Raw genomic sequence first — 18,530 nt, forward strand, 5'->3', positions numbered from 1 at the left:
AATCATTATGGGAGATGGACTAAAATTTAAGTCTGCAAGGGTGCCTATGGATGCCTATGGTGCCTGCTGGTATGTTTCTTGGTACTCACTTCTCAAGTCCATTTTTTCCCTAAAACTAAAAGCCAGTCCTGGCTTCTGTCCACTTTGCTAGGATAGGAGTGGGTTGATGCTTTCTGGGCCATGACTCTTCTTCCTTTTTTTCTCCTTGTAACAAGGCTAGTCTTGAAGTTGCTGATAGAGGATAATAGCAATAGTAATAATATATTAAAATTGATTTTAACCAGAACCCATAGGAAAACTGTATTTTAAAATGTTGACGTGTAATCGCAAGGATCAATAAACCAGCAATCGAAGGAAACAAATTTGTGTTTTTCTTACAGATCGTCAAGGTTTTGAATTTGTATACCCCAGTTAATGAGTTTGAAGAAAGAGTGACAGTGTCCTTTATCCGGACAATACAGGTAATAAGACTGTTTGGCCAGCCTCTGCCACAGGCACCTGCCCTTCTGGCTGGCCTCCCTGCCTCCATGTGGGGTGAGGATTGCCCCAAGCTCAGACTATGGACACCCACCACCAGATCTGCTGGGGGCCCTGCTGCCAGCCCCCAGCCCTGCACATCAACAACTGGGGGTACGGGAGACCTGCCACTGGCTCCTAGCCTCCCACAACAAGAGCTGGTGTGTGTGTGTGGGGGGGGGAGGGGGTTGTCTGTCTCCAGCTCCCAGCCTCCTGGCCCACTTTTAAAGCAGGCTTCACCCCTAGTAATAAATAATAATAATACATGGGACAGTTGAGTGTTTGAATAATTTCTTGCTGTGAATGAAATTTCTGTAGTGTTTTGTCTCAAATAGATGCTTAGTTTTTGTATACGCTAATGATAACGAATGATGTCTATGATTTTAAGGGCTGCATTTTAAAGCTAGCATTTTCATCATCCGTTCTTATTTTTGCAGATGCGCATGCGGGACAGGAAGGACACTCCTCAGCTGTTGATGGATGCCAAGCACATCTTCCCCGTGACTTTCCCGTTTAACCCCTCATCTCTCGCATTAGAAACTATCCAGATTCCAGCCAGTTTGGGCCTAGGATTTCTCACTCGTGTCTGAATCAAGCGTGCGCTTAGTTGTTGATCATGAGTTTTCTGCCTGTCATTTCAAACAATGAAAATTAGGATTCTGGAAAAAAAAAACATTTTGGGGGTGGGCGGGGGTGGAAATATAATATTGAACGTGTCCCAAACCTCACGGCCGATAGAAAAAGATGTCTTAGCGTTGAAAGGCTGATGGAAATGTATACATTTGTATAAATCATCTTTCATGTGCAGAGGCCTATATAAAGATTTCAAACAGTTTGTTTTTTTTTAAGTTCAGATTGAATGCTTTTTCTTTTCTGCCGGTCATAAGTTGGCTCCTGTTTGAATGTAGAGCTGGAGACGGTCTATGACCAGGCAAATCTGGAGCTGTCTCTTTCTTCTGGGATCGGAACTGGACTATTCCGTAGTGACTGGGTAAGATGCGCCACTTGAAGAGGCTGTTTTCAGTTTAGAAAGACTGAGGGCCAGTTCACACCTTATGAATTCGGGGTACGCATGTTTTTGATGTAGCCGACAGCGGCAGCCACCGCTGCGTGTACACATGGTAGCACAGAGAGGGAAAAGCTGGCCGCGTGGATAGCTTCATCATATACTCTCACTCCATGATGTGATTCTGACTCTCATTTTGATAGCAAACCTACAGAAGAGGGGGCTTTTTAATGCATTTAATTGGAGCAAAGTGACGTGCGATCTGATCAGGGAGGACAGAGGCGATAATGTCAGATTTTAGTGAATTTCTATAATGATTTTAAGTGAAGTTACGTAAGCATTTAGGGGTATCTCCTGTGTGAGGTATTAGAGACTGGGAAATGTAGTAAACGCTGTCAACGGTAGAACACAATATTTTGAGGCATTTGGTCTGCACAAGCCCCATTCAAGTTCAATAAGGCGTACAGTTACATTGCTCAGTAATTCCCGAGCCTTTCTGTGGGGAATGCACTGTAGAAATTGGTGGTAGATTGCACCCAAAGAAGTAATATGGCAGGCAGCTTCCCTGTTTGTGTCCCTGTGACATAAATGGCGGCATATCTAAAATGTCTTCTGGCGTCCTATATGGTACGACATAGCTGTTTGTTAGTTAGTACTCTTTCAAAAGGTTTTCAAAGTGCCCTCTGTGTGCAATGCTCTTTTAAATGTATGATAATAATCTTCAGGCAAGAGAAAAAGTAAAAACAAAACTTTAAGAAGTCCAGTCTTTCAATAGGGTTTACGCAAGTGTCAAGGAATATCACCAGTAATGCGGGGAGGAAAAATTATCTAAGCACAAATTACCCACGGAAAGCTGCATAAAAATTGTATTTAAGGTATGTTTACTAAAGTATTCGAGTCTTTTTTATGAACAAAACCCAATCATGTCATGTTTCAGTATTTATTTATCATTATAAGTTGTTTTTTTTTCTTTCAGTTTTTCATCTCTGTTGTTTTTGTTTTTAAATTTCCAGTGGCAACAGTGTGGTGTGTTTGAAGTGATGCCATTCCTCTGGGGCAGGGGAGCATGGTATAATCTCAAATCCCTAGCTGAAGGACGAATTCTTCCCCTCCCCTGAAAAGCCCCTAAAATATCTTGCTACATATTTAATATTTAATATGGAAAGCAAATCCGATCTGGATGCACTTTTTAAAGAAGCTACAGGACAGCCTTACCTGGGGCTGCATTTTGTGGCCTGGGGAGGCGGCGGGAGCACAGCCGATGGTGGGGGCAGCCTCATGGCTGGCTGGTCATGGGGTGAGAGCAGTTGTGGCAGGCACAGGCAGCCTGGGGTGGGCTGGCTGTGCTTTGCTGACCAGCTTTTGGAGGGAGTGATGATATACATGGAGCCAGTGGTCATCACTCACCCCCCCCTTACCCTGTCTAATCAGCCACCCGGAGAAAGAGCTTCGGTCCTTGTCGCTTTTCCCACCCACACTCCTTGGGCTTTCGGTTGTTACGGGTTCCTTGTGTTTTTGGTTTATGCGATACAGCTGATTGAATCTTGGGATCCGGCATCTGGACAGGCTCTCAGGCTCTCAGAGTTCTTCTGGGATGATGAGGTCCACCTGTAGGGGTGGGGAATGGACATCTGGCTGCAAAGCCTTCAGCACAGGTGGTTTTGTTGACGGCAGGCATAGGAGACTTGGCGGGAGGTAGGGGATCTCCTCCCCACATTTGTGGCGGTTTGGCATTGGGACAGACCTTTTGGGAGGAGGTGTTGCCAGCTTGCCCACCTCCTCCAGTTTGGGAACCCCCATTTTTAGGAAGTGGAGCCTTCAGTGCATGTCCAGCTGGAGGGCTGCTAACTGGTTCTCACCACCAGGTGACTTGCAGTGGGTGGCACCCACATGCTTCCAAGGGTTTGTGACTCTGTGGTTCCAGCAGATGGAATAGGAGCGACAGGTTCTTTGGGTAGCAGGAAAGTCTCCAGATGCAGGATCCATCCCCAGCTTCTGTGCTATATTTAATAGAGCTGCGTCCTTCCTTTTCCAACCAGGTTGGTGTTCTGTATAATTTCTTCTGCACTGTTTGCCTCCCCGCCCCGCCCCTTAGCCCACAATATCCCACTTCTCTGGTATTTCACTGGATGCGACCACAACGAAGCTTGATGTAAAAAGATATTTGCCAAGATCTCACACTTTCTGTTCATTTTGCCTTGCTGTGGAACGGTCATTTCAAAATGTACGCTGAGCCGTCAAAAGCTCGACATTTTCCAGTTGTTTCCTTTCTTTTAAATGTGATCAGTGATGATCAGACATACAGAGCAAGAGTTCCCTGTTTTGAAATAGACCACGTGCAATATTTTAATGTATTATAGCAACTGTTCTGTATATTTATTTTAAAACATATCTATATGCTGCACAGGCCTGTTGTTAGACTGTTCTAGTACTGGACACAATTTGCCTGCAAATCCTCAGAAACTGTTACTGTTGTTTGAGAAGGCCAGGATGTTCCTGGTTGTACACGAGAGAAATGTGCAATTTGTACATGGGTACTGATAAAAATAAAAGTGAGCTTCAATTTGGTTAGTACTGTTCTTGAAAAGGAAATTGTGCTGGGGTGTGGAGGAGAATGCCTTTATGAATTGTTGCTTTTACCTACATTAAAGCATTATTGTTTAATTGCTTATTTATCGTAAACGGAAAGGTCTTCACTGGAATATGCTTATATCTGGCTCTAAGTCTACAAAACGCCTTTGAACAAGGTGTGCTACTTTTAGAACTTCCTTAAAATGCTCTGTCCAAAAGAGAAACAAAACCAAATCCTCCGTGAACACTGGCCAGGTAGGGCTCTTGACAGCCAAGATGCGCTGAGCAAAAGAAGACCAGGCAGAAGCCAGACCCCACTGCCTTGAGGTACCGTAGTATGATCATAGCTTACTTAATTACAGTGGAATGCGTTAACTGTTCACACTTTCTCTGGCTTCCTAGTAGTCTGTGACGTCAAGTAATAATGAATAAGGCAGCAGCATTTTAAAAATTAAAACCCAACTTAAAAAAATAACGCTCAGCAATCTACAGTATTTTCCTGCTGGTGCGGCCCTCTTCATCTTAGTGGAAGAATTTTACTGCCAGAAACGAGATTCCTCAGAGATTCTCTAAATGTATGTGTATTTTTTTCCGGTTTGTTTACCTGTTAAAAAAATATTGATTTGCCTTGTTTACTCACAAAAGTAGATGTTTATAGGTGTTATCCTTTTGGTCGATAGTTTTACCGATGTTACTTTCTATCACATTAAAATTCTATGCTGCTTGACATGTTTTAAAGGAAAAGATTTCTAAGCTGAACTAGTATTTTGTAACGCATCAGATATTTGACATAACAGTATTACTCTGACTTTTCAGAAGTTTTCAAGGTTGGCGTCTTTAAACCCAGAACAGTTGTCTTTGCTTATTTTCCTTTAAAGCATGGTTGTGCTGTTTTAATGTGGACATTTCCTTAGTTTGTTAAATGGATGTTGAAGCTGCTTTCCAGTGCCAGAAGCAAGAGAGCCTTTTTAATTTCATAACTTTGAATGACATGGACCTGAAGTATTGCACTAATATTACCTCTTTAGGTTTCCACCCCCCCCTCTCTTCCAGTTATGAAGTTACTGAACCCAGAAACATAACCATGTCCAGATTTTAGCCAGACATTTCTCAGGCTTTGATCTGGGAGAGCCCTGAGTGCTAAAAGATTCTCCTGTGTTATTACCTGATGATGTGTAATCCTATGCCCCAATGAAACATATCTGCGTGTAGCTGCATTACAAGAACAGCACTCCTGGCCTATACTGTATGTACTATACAACATGTTTACCTGGCTGTAGAGACCCTGCTGCTGTTGCATTCTAGCACAGCAAGCTCTGGATGCATTGCTCTTCAGAGAATCCCAGTATGTATACTACCTTTGTGGATTGGTGGAGGGGATTTGAATGTGGAAGCAGGAACCTGTCTGTCCTCCGGAAAGCAAGAACATATATCTACGAGGCAGGCTTTGTCCCTGTGCTTTTTAATTCAGCAAACAGGAAGATTTTTTTTTTTTAATGAAGAATCATCTCTGGCTCAGAGCCAATATGTGTACTTGTCCCCCTGATTTAAGTAAAGCATTTCCACGGAGACAGCTTGAGACACTGGAATTTTGTTCATTTGTTTATTTCTTAAGTTGCTCTGTCTCTCAAATCAACCAGCATTTGAAAGACGGTCGCTTTTATTTCGTATTTAAAACTGGACCCACATTTCAACACCGCATTAGAATCCTTTAAAAATTATGTGTAATTCTTTTTGAAACAAACCCAACGACAGTAGGTTTTCACTAGATATTACCACCGTGCTTAGATAGGAAACTAAAACGGTGTATCGGAACGACATAAGCTCAGAACTGTCATAATGTCTGACATTGTACCTAGTAAAAGTATGCTTCATAAACACTGTATCTTAGCTGTCACTGAAATGTCCAAATAAAAATACAACTGTTAAGTCTCTTCTGGTGTCCTTATCTGTAGAAGTAAAATACTTCTGAAGTCAAAACTTTAGAACCGTAGTGAAATAGATCACTGGCCATCTGGTCCAGCATCCTCTTCTTACAGTGGCCAAGAAGGTGACGCAGGTGGCTTTAAAAGCAAAGATCAAAACCTGTTCTCTTTATGCCTCCTTCAAATGGTATTTAGAGGAAATCTACCTTGCAACATGGAGATTGGATTTACCCATCATGGCAAATAGCCATTGTAAGACCCGATTTCCAGTTCCCTTTTCATGCCTTTGGAGGATGGCCTGGGCTTTACACCATAATATCCTAAGTCTTTGCAGTGTCGCTTTTAGGGTGTTCAGGTAACCCTTAGTTGTTTTTAGCAGACAGAAGAACCCTGTATAGGCTGATAAGATGCGTTAGTCTGGAGCGGCAAAATAAAACGAGCTCCATGCCATCTGAAAGGTTTAAGATTTTATTCCAGCATAGGGTTACCCGTTTCCCTCTTTTTACAGGGCACATGCCCTTTTAGCCCGTGTCCTCTTTTTTTGGACCCTTTAAAAAAAAAAAACTGGTGTCAACATCCTCTTTTATCTAAATTCCGATTTCGACTTTCACTCCACCCTTTTATTATTATTTTTCATTAGATGTTGACCCCACCATTCCCCAGAGGGCTCAAGGCGGCTGGGGGTTTGGAAGTTTAGTAATATTCCTAGTGAGCAGCTGTCTTTCCCACCGAGATCTGTCCAGGGACCCCTTGTTTGAAGCCGTCTCTTGCTTCCCCAAACCTGGGCAGGCGCCCTTCTCCCTTGCCTGCTCTCCCCTCCTGGACTGAGTCCCTTGGGGCAGGGGGAGTCAACCTGTGGTCCTCCAGATGTTCATGGACTACAATCCCCATGAGCCCCTGCCAGCATCAACCTGTGGTCCTCCAGATGTCCATGGACTACAATCCCCATGAGCCCCTGCCAGCATCAACCTGTGGTCCTCCAGATGTCCATGGACTACAATCCCCATGAGCCCCTGCCAGCACCAACCTGTGGCCCTCCAGATGTCCATGGACTACAATTCCCATTTGCTGGCAGGGGCTCATGGGAACTGTAGTCCACGAACATCTGGAGGGCCACAGGTTGGGGGAAGTCCGGGAGGAAGCGGCACCTGCCGGCCCAGCCCCGGAGCGGGGAGCGGCCTCGCGAGCAGGCGCAAGGAAGGCCGACGAACGTGGCGCTCGCGACGGGCAGCCGCCCCGCCTCCCGAGAAGCGGCCGCCCGGCCGGCCTGTCAGTCACTCAGTCCGTCAGTCAGCCTCGCCTCGGGCACCGCGATGGCGCTGGTCGAGCTCTACACGCAGGTAGCCGCGGCGGGATCGGGGCGCGGGAGCGGAGGGGGGAGGGGAGGGGAGGGGAGGGGGGCGCGCCGGCGTCGCCTCAGGGCGCTTCCCGCCATATGGAGCGCCGGGCAAGGAGAGCCCCGCTCGGCCTCCCCGGGGGGGCTGGTGGGCGCCTCAGGGACTGTCGCTTTTTTGGGGGGGGGGGCGGCGTTCGTGTGCACGCGCACTGCCCCCAGTTTCGCGCTGCTGCCTCAGACCGACCGAGGCACCTGCGCTTCCTCCAGACGGAGGCTCCTCGCTCTTGGGAGGGAGGGAGGAAGGAAGGAAGGAAGGAGAATAGGACTCAGGGCTAAGGAGGGAGAATAGGACTTAGGGCTAAGGGAAGGAAGGAAGGAGAACACGAGGGCTAAGGAAGGAAACTAGGACTCAGGGCTAAGGGAGGGGAGGGAGGAAGGAAGGAGGAAGGAAGGAAGGGCTAAGGAGGGAGAATAGGATTCAGGGCTAAAGGAAGGAAGGAAGGAAGGAAGGAATGGCACGCAGCCCTCCAAGGTGGCCGCCTGGGAAAGTCCCGCAGCCCCCTCAGGGTCTCCCGAAAGGGCTCCCGGGTGCCTGGCATCCTGTCGACTGGCGACTCAACATGCAATGTAGAAGGAAGGAACGTGGAAGATTCCCCCCCTGGGAAGGGAGAGAGTGGCTTATGATGGCTTAAAGTCAAAGAGCATTTGGGAAGGAAGGGCCCCTAAGCGACCAGGCCCCTGGCGTCCTATCTCTTGGCAACCCCGCATGACATTAAAATTAAGTTTTATGATTCCCGTCATGGGGTGAGACATAATGGCATGAAGGGAGGGAGAGAGAGAAAGAGAAAGGAAGGAAGGAAGGAAAGAAAGGTCCTGCCTCTGAAAGACAAGTCCCTTCAGATGCAGGCTGATGCCTCGCTTTGGGGAAACAAATGGTGCGATCCTAAAGTTTACAGCAAACGCTGGCAGGTGCTCATGGGAATTGTAGTCCATGGACATCTGGAGGACCACAGGTTGACTACCCCTGCTCTAGAACACACTTACTTGTCTTCTGAACATTCCACGGTATCCAGCACTCTCCTCCAGCACCAAATTTAAAATGAACCCATTTTGTTCCTCTCGGCTTTCTTCATTGTCCAATTTTCACACCCATAGTTAGTAATGGGGAATACTATTTATTTATTGTAGGAGTTCTGTACTGCCATACTCCCATAAGGCATGAATTAATTTGATCTTGGTTGCCAGCAACATGTCCTTACGCTTAAGGATCTTTTCTAGCTCCTTCACGGCTGCCCGTCCCAGCCTGTCTCCTAAGACCACTAAGCTAGCAGAGTGCAAATAAAGGCAAAGAAACCCTCCTACAAAAAGCAGCCGATTCAGTGTGTTTTCTCACAGTCCAGAGCACTCCCTTTTTCCCTATCACATCATCCTCTTACGTATTTCTCAAAACTAACTCATGCCTATTGTAACTGGGTTTCACCCTCAATAATTACTCCATCTTTGTCTATTGTTTGGACACTTGAGTTGTCGGTCAATAACTGTTTGGCAGCACTCTCAGCCAATACTATAAAATATTTCTGCCAGATTAATTTTTCTTTCTCCCTGATAATGTTACTCTGGAGCCCTAGATGAAGTGACACCTGCACCTGGCACAGCTTTTGCTGCTGAGTGGGGCAGTAGCAGAAATCTTTAGATAGAAGAGTTTTGGAGACCCTCCGAGTCATCCTCACCAGAGTGACATCCTTCTCTAGAGCCAGCTTGGTGTAGTGGTGAGGAGTGCAGACTGGGTTTGATTGCCCGCTTCTCATGCAGCCAGCTGGGTGACTTTGGGCTTGCCACAGCACTGATAAAGCTGTTCTGACTGAGCAGTGATATCAGGGCGCTCTCAGCCTCACCCACCTCACAGGGTGTCTGTTGTGGGGAGAGGAAAGGGAAGGCGAATGTAAGTCGCTTTGAGACTCCTTTGGGTACAGAAAAGCAGCATATAAGAACTAACTCTTCTTCTTCTCTATTAGCCATTCCCAACCATGACCTTACATCTGTAGCTGAGAAGGAGGGTGAGGCTGAGTGTGGCACTTCCAAGAAGGAAGGGGAAATTGCCCTAAGAGTAGAAATCTGTAGACAGACAAGGAGTGACACTTGGCAGGAGAGAAGATGCCAACTTCACTACCCTAAATAATTGTCTTCTTGCTGCCTTCTGCAGTCTGCTCTTCTACTTGATGTAGTGGTTAAGAGCGGCAGTCTCTAATCTGGAGAACTGGGTTTAATCCCCCCCCTTCTTCCACATGCAGGCAGCTGGGTGAGCTTGGGCCAGTCACAATCTTCTCAAAGCTCTCTCAGCCTCACCTACCTCACAGGGAGTCTGCTATGGGGAGAGGAAGGGAAGGCGATTGTAGTAAAACGTTGTCATTAAAAACAGGGTACGCAAGCCCAGCATTACTCATCCTCCTCCTCCGTACACCAGACACTGCTTTTTCCCATTAAAAGTCCTTGTGGAACTTGTTCCCACAGAGTATTGTTAATGGACTTATCTGAAGAATATTATTATATATGCATATGACATGATAAGTGTTCCTAACGGATGCACAGAGAGATAGGAGCCGCTCAACGGAATTGCATCTTGTGTGGTCCAGAGAAGATCTGATTTCAAGACATTGCTCAACATGAAATCAGGGCTGCTGAGAAATTGCCACAGTCCCCCAGACCAAGATTTCCTGTTTCCTCCTCTCATCCAGAAGAAAACACCCGAGATGCTTGCTTAGAATAGGCACGTTGCTGCTTCACCGGTTGTACCTTGCCCTGCAATCTGTACCCCTGCAACTAGAACTTCCCCAGAGGAGCCCTGTATGAATTAGCCCCAGGCCATACTCTTGCAGGAGCTATAGGGAGTGGTAAATGCTGTCACATCACAGTCCACTCATGGCGATTTGCCATTGTCTGCCTCTGTCTAATGATCCTGGGCTTACTGAGTGGTCTCCCATCCAAACATTAAGCAGGGCCAACCCGGCTTAGCTTCCGTGATCTGAACAGACCAGGTTATAAAGCTCGAGTGGAAATTGTGGCTAAATGTCTTCTATAAATTATGTCATAGACCGGGGTGGCCCAACTAGGGCTCTCCAGATGTCCATGGACTACAAATACCATGAGCCCCATGGTGCTGGCAAGGGCTCATGGTAACTGTAGTCCATGGACATCTGGAGAGCTAGTTGGGCCACCCTGTAGAGCTTTTTCAGAATCAGTGTCTGCCAAGGTAATGAGGATGCAGGGAGACACTGGCAATAGAGCAGGGGTAGTCAAACTGAGGTCCTCCAGATGTCCATGGACTACAATTCCCATGAGCCCCTGCCAGCATTCGCTGGCAGGGGCTCATGGGAATTGTAGTCCATGGACATCTGGAGGGCCGCAGTTTGACTACCCCTGCAATAGAGAATTAGGGACTGGGGAGGCTTTTTTAACTCCTCCCGGGGCTTCCTGTGCATATCTGCAGGCACCTTCCAGCTGTTTTTCATCCAATAGAAATGACTTTCAGGTCTGGATCCTGGCATCAAAAAACGAAGAAGAGCTGGCATGGGCATTTGGAGGGTGAAGGAAAAAGCATTGCCCTCCTTTCTGTAGATTCTTTAAGTGCTCTCTGTCTCCCGCATTAACATGGCAAGGGGTGGGGGGGTGGGAACCCTATGGTTAATTCCACCCTTGGGAGAAACAGAATTGTCTCTTTTGTCCCATGTTGCTTTTGCTGGTTACAATGGACTTACTGTTGAGTTACAACTTCAAAGGCTAAAACCTTCGGTTCCTTTATATTGTATGTTAAACTGAGACGGGACAAACAGAACCTTCAAATAGTGATAGCGATACCTACTACAAACTCAGCAAGGGGGAAAAATGATGCCTGGCATTTCCGTTGTCTTTTGTGCGTATTTTTTGAGGTGACAATGATGTTTGCGTTTTATTTTTATGTTTATCCGTATGATGTGGTGCTTAGAAGAAGAAGTAGAAGAAGAGTTGGTTCTTATATGCCCCTTTTCCCTACCCGAAGGAGGCTCAAAGCGGCTTACAGTCGCCTTCCCTTTCCTCCCTCCACAACAGACACCCTGTGGGGTGGGTGAGGCTGAGAGAGCCCTGATATCACTGCCCGGTCAGAACAGTTTTATCAGTGCCGTGGCGAGCCCAAGGTCACCCAGCTGGCTGCATGTGGGGGAGTGCAGAATCGAACCTGGCTTGCCAGATTAGAAGTCCGCACTCCTAACCACTACACCAAACTGGCTCTCTTAGACCTTTGCATCAGGATTCAGGAGACCCAAGTTCGAATCTCCGCTCTGCCATGAAGCTGGCTGGGCAACCTTGGGCTTATCACACTCTCTCAACATAGCCTACCTCTCAGGGTTGTTGTGAGGATGAAATGGAGGAGGCAAGAATGATTTGAGCTGTTTTGGGTCCTAGCCGAGGAGAAAAAGCAGTACAAATGAAGTAAATAAAATTTTTATAAGACTGGTACCCTGCTGACTTGTTTTTGTGGGAGGCTTTATGTGATTGTGCCTTTTGTACAAATTTTTCACAATAAAGATACAATTATAAAGCATTTTTTGCCACAAACTGGAAAGATTAATGAGAAAAGATTAAATTCCTTTGTAGATGCCCTGTGGATTGTTCATTTTTTTCACGAGTACTTATCCATTTATTTATCTTTCTGTTTATTTATTTACACAGTGTTTGTGAGGTTCTATAGAAGCACCATACAGCCACGCTATAATGTGTTGGCATCATTTAAATTGAATTTTTTTGATCGACTACAATTATTGTTGAGGGACTTGGGAAAGTTCAGCCTGGAGAAATGGAGGTTGAGAGGGGACATGATAGCCCTCTTTAAGTATTTGAAAGGTTGTCACTTGGAGGAGGGCAGGATGCTGTTTCCATTGGCTGCAGAGGAGAGGACACGCAGTAATGGGTTTAAACTACAAGTACAACAATATAGGCTAGATATCAGAAAAAAAAAATCACAGTCAGAGTAGTTCAGCAGTGGAATAGGCTGCCTAAGGAGGTGGTGAGCTCCCCCTCACTGGCAGTCTTCAAGCAAAGGCTGGATACACACTTCTCTTGGATGCTTTAGGATGCTTTGGGCTGATCTTGCGTTGAGCAGGGGGTTGGACTAGATGGCCTGTATGGCCCCTTCCAATTCTATGATTCTGTGATTCTATGATTTTATGAGCAGGGGGTTGGACTAGATGGCCTGAATGGCCCCTTACAACTCTATGATTCTATGATTCTATGATTATTTCCTAGCTGACTCAAGGAACTACCCAGCTTGGGGTGGGGAAGGGGTAAGTTGGGTGTAACGCAATATGAAAGTAAACTCTGCATGTTTACTTGTAAGGCAGGGTTCACATATCGGAAGGTGGCTCCTTAGATTTACCAATGGAGGTACCGAAAATAATCTGTTTTATGACTAGACCTCGTTAGAATAATATTTAGGTAAAAGAATTATGTGACAAAGTCTGGATGCATACAGAGGTAGAATACAGTCACTCCCTTTATACTTCCCTGCCCCGGGCCAGAGAGTGCCTTCTGTGTGCAGAGGCATCAGTGCAAACATGTGCAAGAATGTACACATTCATTTCAGTGTTGGGCAGGAATAGGTTTCCATAGTTGGCACTGAGCAGCTTCTCACTTGATAGCGAATAAAAATAGAATAACATCAGAAGAGCCCTGCAAGGCCAGACCAAAGGTCCATCTAGTCCAGGATCTGGTCTCACACAGCGGCCAGCCAGTTCCTCTGGAGGGCCACCGATAGGACATAGAGCCTGATGCCTTCATAAGAACATGAGAAGGGCCCTGCTGTTTCAAACCGGTGGTCCATCTAGTCCAGCACTCTGTCTCAGACAGTGGCCTGCCCGTTCCTCTGGAGGGCCAACAACAGGGCAGAGAGGTTGAGGCCTTCATAAGAACATACAAAGAGCCCTGTTGAGTCACACCAGTGGTTCATCTAGCCTAGCATCCTGCACTAACATCCTGTCTCCCCTCCCCCTTCGACCTGGATCGGCTCCACTGAGGCTTCGCAAGTCCACAGCGGAATCATAGAACAATAGAGTTGGAGGGACCTCCTGGGTCATCTAGTCTAACCCCCCTGCACTATGCAGGACACTCACATCCCAATCGCTCATCTACTGTCACCTGCCACCCCCTTGAGCCTTCACAGAATCAGCCTCTCTGTCAGATGGCTCTCCAGCCTCTGTTTATAAATCTCCAAAGATGGAGAAGCCACCACCTCCCAAGGAAGCCTGTTCCACTGAGAAACCGCTCTGTCGGGAGCTGCTGTTGTTTAGATTTATTTATATATGGCTCCTAGCCAGGTACAAAAAGGCTTAAAAACCCAGAACAACACTGTACTTATTGTAAAATATTGTCAAGCAGTAAAAAGCCGTAAAAAGTAGGGGATTTCAAATGATATTAAACAGGAATTATTTTAAAAGAGAAATTAAATTACCAAAATTACAATAGACTCTGGGTTGCATTGCTGCTTTGAACATCTCGGACCTTCTGCAACAAAGCACTGATACATTCTTGGCTCCAACTTAGCAGCTGGCAGGAAAAGAAATAATTTCCGGCTGGCTTCTCATCATGTGGCACAGGCTGAATACGCCTTGTGAAGGATTTGTTCCTGAGCCTGTGAGTGACTCTGTGGGAACTAGCCAATTGGTTACATAAAGGGAAAGAGAAGACCACCAGCAGAAATAGGAGCACCTGAGCGTCAAGAAAAGAGAATGTCAGGATAATTGAATAATAATTTGTACAGGATGCCTCTCTTCCACTATTGAAATGTGTTCAAAGAGAGGGATTAGATGCTCATCGGCTTTGCTCTGCTACACGCGAATAGTTTCATTCTGTTTTACTTTTGTTTTCGCTTCAATGTTTTTATACTTATTTTGCCATTGGGAGGGGGTGGACATGATCGTATTCCTTCCTTCCTTCCTTCCTTCCTTCCTTCCTTCCTTCCTTCCTTCCTTCCTTCCTTCCTTCCTTCCTTCCTTCATTCATTCATTCATTCATTCATTCATTCATTCATTCATTCACCGCCCCTCCCCGAGGGCTCAGGGCAGTTTACATGAAACAGGAATGATACAAATAACTCAGTTTGTAATAATGTGGCAATAACAATAACAACAATATAGTGATAATAAATAACATTGTAAAACGTTAGAATACCGGGGGAAACATTAATCAACTCGTAGTGAAGACCCAGTGGGATGGGCAGATCTGTAGTAATTGTCATCGGAGGGAGGCTTGGGGGCCAATGGGAAGCTGGGTTTCTGGTTGCCTTCAACCAAATGCCTGATGGACGAACCCCCTTTTGCAGGCCCTGCGGAACTGTTATGTATAGATTTTGTATAATCACTATGACCCATGGCTAACACAATAATCTTTTACTTCTACTGGATAATCATCAGCTTGCCAGTTAACCTGTACAAAATGCTACCGATTGAAGCGCATTGTGTTTTTGTTCCCTTTCCCTAGTACAACAGAGTTTGGATCCCTGATCCCGAAGAAGTCTGGCAGTCTGCAGAAATCACAACAAACTATAAACCTGGCGACCACGTCCTTCACCTGCAGCTAGAAGATGGTGTGGTAAGGGGAAGTTTTTAACTGTGTTCAGAAGGCTGTAACACCACCTACGGTTATACTTTTTAGGGTCTACACCAGGATCCCCAACGTGGTGCCCACTGACTTTCCCCCTGGTGCCAGGCCAGTGCTTTTAGAAAGTGAGTGGGGATAGGGGTCTAATCGGCCATGCAGATATTTAAAAACAAAATCCCTTTAGCAGCACAAGGACCTTCATTGTGTGACTGAAGGTAATCATTGTGTAAGCAAGAAAACTTGTTTAAACAACATAATAATTACCAAAGACTTCCCATTAAGCAGGTCTTCTGCCTGAAATACTGAGGAGTTTTGTTATATGTAACCATACCTGTGATTTAGACACGCCTCCTGTGGCAGCCATTTTGTGGTTGCGCCCACCACCCTGTGCCCAAATTCCAAATTGGCCTGCCGGCTCAAAAAGGTCACGCACCCCGGTCTACACTTTGCAGGGATAGTTCTTATTTGCACTTGACATCACAAAGGCTTGCTCTGAGAAAGTCTCTTGATTGACCGCAGAGCCTGTACCATGTTTTGTCGGCTTACTTCAGTCGTGTGTTGACAGGAATTGCGTTTTCCAGTTGATCCCAGCGCTTTGCCCCCTTTGCGAAACCCAGATATCCTTGTCGGCGAAAACGACCTCACGGCACTTAGCTACCTTCACGAGCCTGCCGTCCTACACAATCTCAGAGTTCGCTTTGTGGAGTCCAAGCTCATTTATACCTACAGTGGTAAGTAAAAGTTCATGCTCACCATCTCTGTTATGGAAAAAGGGTATGTAATACGACTCTCAGTTCTGTTATGTGCCTCCCCCCCCACACCCCAGGGATTATTTTGGTCGCTATAAACCCCTACAAGCAGTTGCCGATTTACGGAGACGCCATTATCCACGCCTACAGCGGCCAGAACATGGGAGATATAGACCCACACATCTTTGCCGTGGCTGAAGAAGCCTACAAGCAGATGGCCAGGTGGGAGATGGAGTATTTCACACGATGTTTTAAGTATTTATTTATTATATTTATATACCGCCCCCCCCCCGAAGGCTCAGGGAGGTTTACATCAAACTGGAACAGTACGAATAACTCAATAATACAATAATAACTATAACATTATGAACAGTAATGTTATAACAATAAATCAGCTCTTACTGATGGCCCGGTGGGTGGGCGAGTCTGCAGTGATGGTTGTAGGAAGGAGGCTGAGGGGGGCCAATTGGAAGCGGTGGGACTGTTAGACCTCAACCAAATGCCTGGTGGAGGAGCTCCCTTTTGCAGGCCTTGCGGAACTGTTTGAGTTCTGTCAGGGCCCTGATCTCTTCTAGGAGCTCGTTCCACCAGGTGGGGGCCGGGATGGAGAAAGTTCTGGCCCTGATTGAGGTCAAGTGGGCATCCCTGGAGCCAGGGATCAGCAGGAAGTTGGAACTGGTGGAGCGTAAGGCTCTTTGAGGGGTGTAGGCAGAGCGGTGATCCCTATAATCTAAAACCTGCTGCTTTCTTTTGCACTTGTCTGGAGCAAGCCTGCTTTTCTCAAAAACTGCAGGATACAGAAAACTCCCTCCAGTGCCCCTGGACTCAGACTTTGTTCCCCTTCAGTTACGGTTTAGCTCTCAAACAGGCAGCTTTGCTGCTTCATAGAAAGCTGTTCAAAGATTATTAAAAACATTCTTTGAGCCCGGCGGTGCTCTTGGAGGAAGCAGGAGTCATGAATGGCTCTCTGTCATTTATCTGTACAAGGCGAGTTCTAGCAGAGAATTCTCAGTGCCCTCACAAAACTACAAAGTATACTTTGGGGAAAACCGTGTCCGTTAAAGTAATAGAAAACTGATAACAGTTTGCAGTCAAAATTGGACTAGGTTTTACTATAGTGCACCCCAGACCACAGTGGCTATAACATTTCAGCGAGGCAGATTTATACAGAAACCTGGTTTTCAAATTATACAATGATTTGAGTAACACCTCACCCTCTTGATTTAGGAACAACAAGAACCAATCTATTATAGTCAGTGGAGAATCTGGAGCAGGGAAAACGGTTTCTGCTAGATATGCCATGAGGTACTTTGCAACAGTTAGCAGATCAAGCAGCAATGCACAAGTCGAGGATAAAGTTTTGGCCTCTAACCCCATAACAGAGGTAAGCAATGAAAAAGTCTACCTATTCCTTGGTTGAATCAATCCGTTCTAATTTGCAGAGTACTTCTACCTATATGGTATTCAGAACAGGTTAAAAAAAAACTGATTCATTGATTGCACAGCTGCCTAAAATTGGAAATTCACCCATTTTTCAATAGATTTCTGAATCAGAGAGGCTTTTAGCCCCTGGGATTCACCCTAGTTCAGTGCAGGCTACAGAGCCTAAAGGTGCATCCAAAAGCAGCTGGGGATGCTTTTGATGAAGTTTAGATGTGGATGTTGTTTTAATTGTGGGTTGGGCATTGTTTTAACTATTGAAATGTACTATAAATGTTTTATTGTTTTACTGTAAGCTGCTTCAAGTCGACATTGTCAGGAGGCAGGATATAAATTTAAAAATAAATAAATAAATTGCATATTACAGAAAGATTCCGCTCACATCTATGCTGAGTTCAGTGAAAGATTCAGAGACATTTTGGATGCTACCAAGCGTAACTGAGGTGTCTGGATCTCATAGAAGCTTTTAAAGCGTTTGGCCGACTGTCAGATTTTGGCCTTCTAATATCACATCCAGCTTACACGTTTGGGTAGCCCAAAGCTGATCATTCCTGAATAGAGCACATCCATTAATCATTATTTTGTAAAATGAGATATATTCATGCACATGCATTAACATAATTAATTTTACAGGCTGTCGGTAATGCTAAAACCACACGCAACGACAACAGCAGTCGTTTTGGAAAATACACAGAAATCAGTTTTGACAAGAGGTACCAGATCATCGGGGCAAATATGAGAACATACCTGCTTGAGAAATCCAGAGTCGTCTTCCAGGTTAGTAAGCAGTTCAGATACGGTCATGTTGTTTAGTTCTACAGCATATAGTGTTCGTAATTAATTAATTTGTTCCCTTCTTTCACTTGCAGTCTGAGAATGAAAGAAATTACCATATATTTTACCAGTTGTGTGCTTCTGCTCACAGACCGGAATTTAAACATCTTAAACTGGGTATGTCTCAAAAAGATTAGTTTATTTAATCTCTTGATTCTTTGCTTGCTTATAAATAGTATGGCAAACAGCAGATTGCATGAAACAAAATGTACAGTACAAATAAAACAGAATAACTACAGAAGAAATAATCATCAACAGTTTAAATCCTACCTTTATGAGATAGGCATCAGCCCCGAACTGAGGGGATTAGTTATAGACATATGTTTATTAATTCTCCTGTCTCAGGTGCTCAGAAAAAAATCAACAATAATAAATATCAGCAGCTAGTATGGAAAACAAATAATATAAAATAGGATATATCAGTCCAATCTCTGGATTCATTGTAGAGGCAAAAGAGATTAAGAGTCCTGAACAATTCAAAAGATTGGAATTGCTTTTTTGTTCTACCTGAACAACAAACAGTC

At 45.3% G+C, this 18,530-nt stretch overlaps 2 protein-coding genes across 9 annotated transcripts in view; both read left to right on the plus strand.

Moving 5' to 3' along the window:
- MYO5A (myosin VA) overlaps positions 1 to 6,027 on the plus strand; it is an 82,734-nt gene extending 76,707 nt beyond the window's left edge. For all 5 annotated transcript variants that reach the window (XM_077318125.1, XM_077318122.1, XM_077318123.1 and 2 more), the window contains 2 exons: positions 381 to 461; positions 954 to 6,027. In XM_077318125.1, coding sequence (XP_077174240.1) covers positions 381 to 461; positions 954 to 1,106 — 234 coding nt within the window. In that variant the 3' untranslated portion in view covers positions 1,107 to 6,027. The remainder of the gene's footprint in view (positions 1 to 380; positions 462 to 953) is intronic.
- Positions 6,028 to 7,175: 1,148 nt separating this feature from the next.
- Positions 7,176 to 18,530, plus strand: part of MYO5C (myosin VC) — a 43,603-nt gene continuing 32,248 nt past the window's right edge. For all 4 annotated transcript variants that reach the window (XM_077318091.1, XM_077318092.1, XM_077318093.1 and 1 more), the window contains exons 1-7: positions 7,176 to 7,358; positions 14,864 to 14,974; positions 15,549 to 15,714; positions 15,810 to 15,954; positions 16,960 to 17,116; positions 17,806 to 17,949; positions 18,042 to 18,123. In XM_077318091.1, the coding sequence (XP_077174206.1) occupies positions 7,332 to 7,358; positions 14,864 to 14,974; positions 15,549 to 15,714; positions 15,810 to 15,954; positions 16,960 to 17,116; positions 17,806 to 17,949; positions 18,042 to 18,123 (832 nt within the window). In that variant the 5' untranslated portion in view covers positions 7,176 to 7,331. The remainder of the gene's footprint in view (positions 7,359 to 14,863; positions 14,975 to 15,548; positions 15,715 to 15,809; positions 15,955 to 16,959; positions 17,117 to 17,805; positions 17,950 to 18,041; positions 18,124 to 18,530) is intronic.

The sequence above is a fragment of the Paroedura picta genome, chromosome 18, assembly GCF_049243985.1.
Source record: "Paroedura picta isolate Pp20150507F chromosome 18, Ppicta_v3.0, whole genome shotgun sequence".
NCBI lineage: Eukaryota > Metazoa > Chordata > Lepidosauria > Squamata > Gekkonidae > Paroedura > Paroedura picta.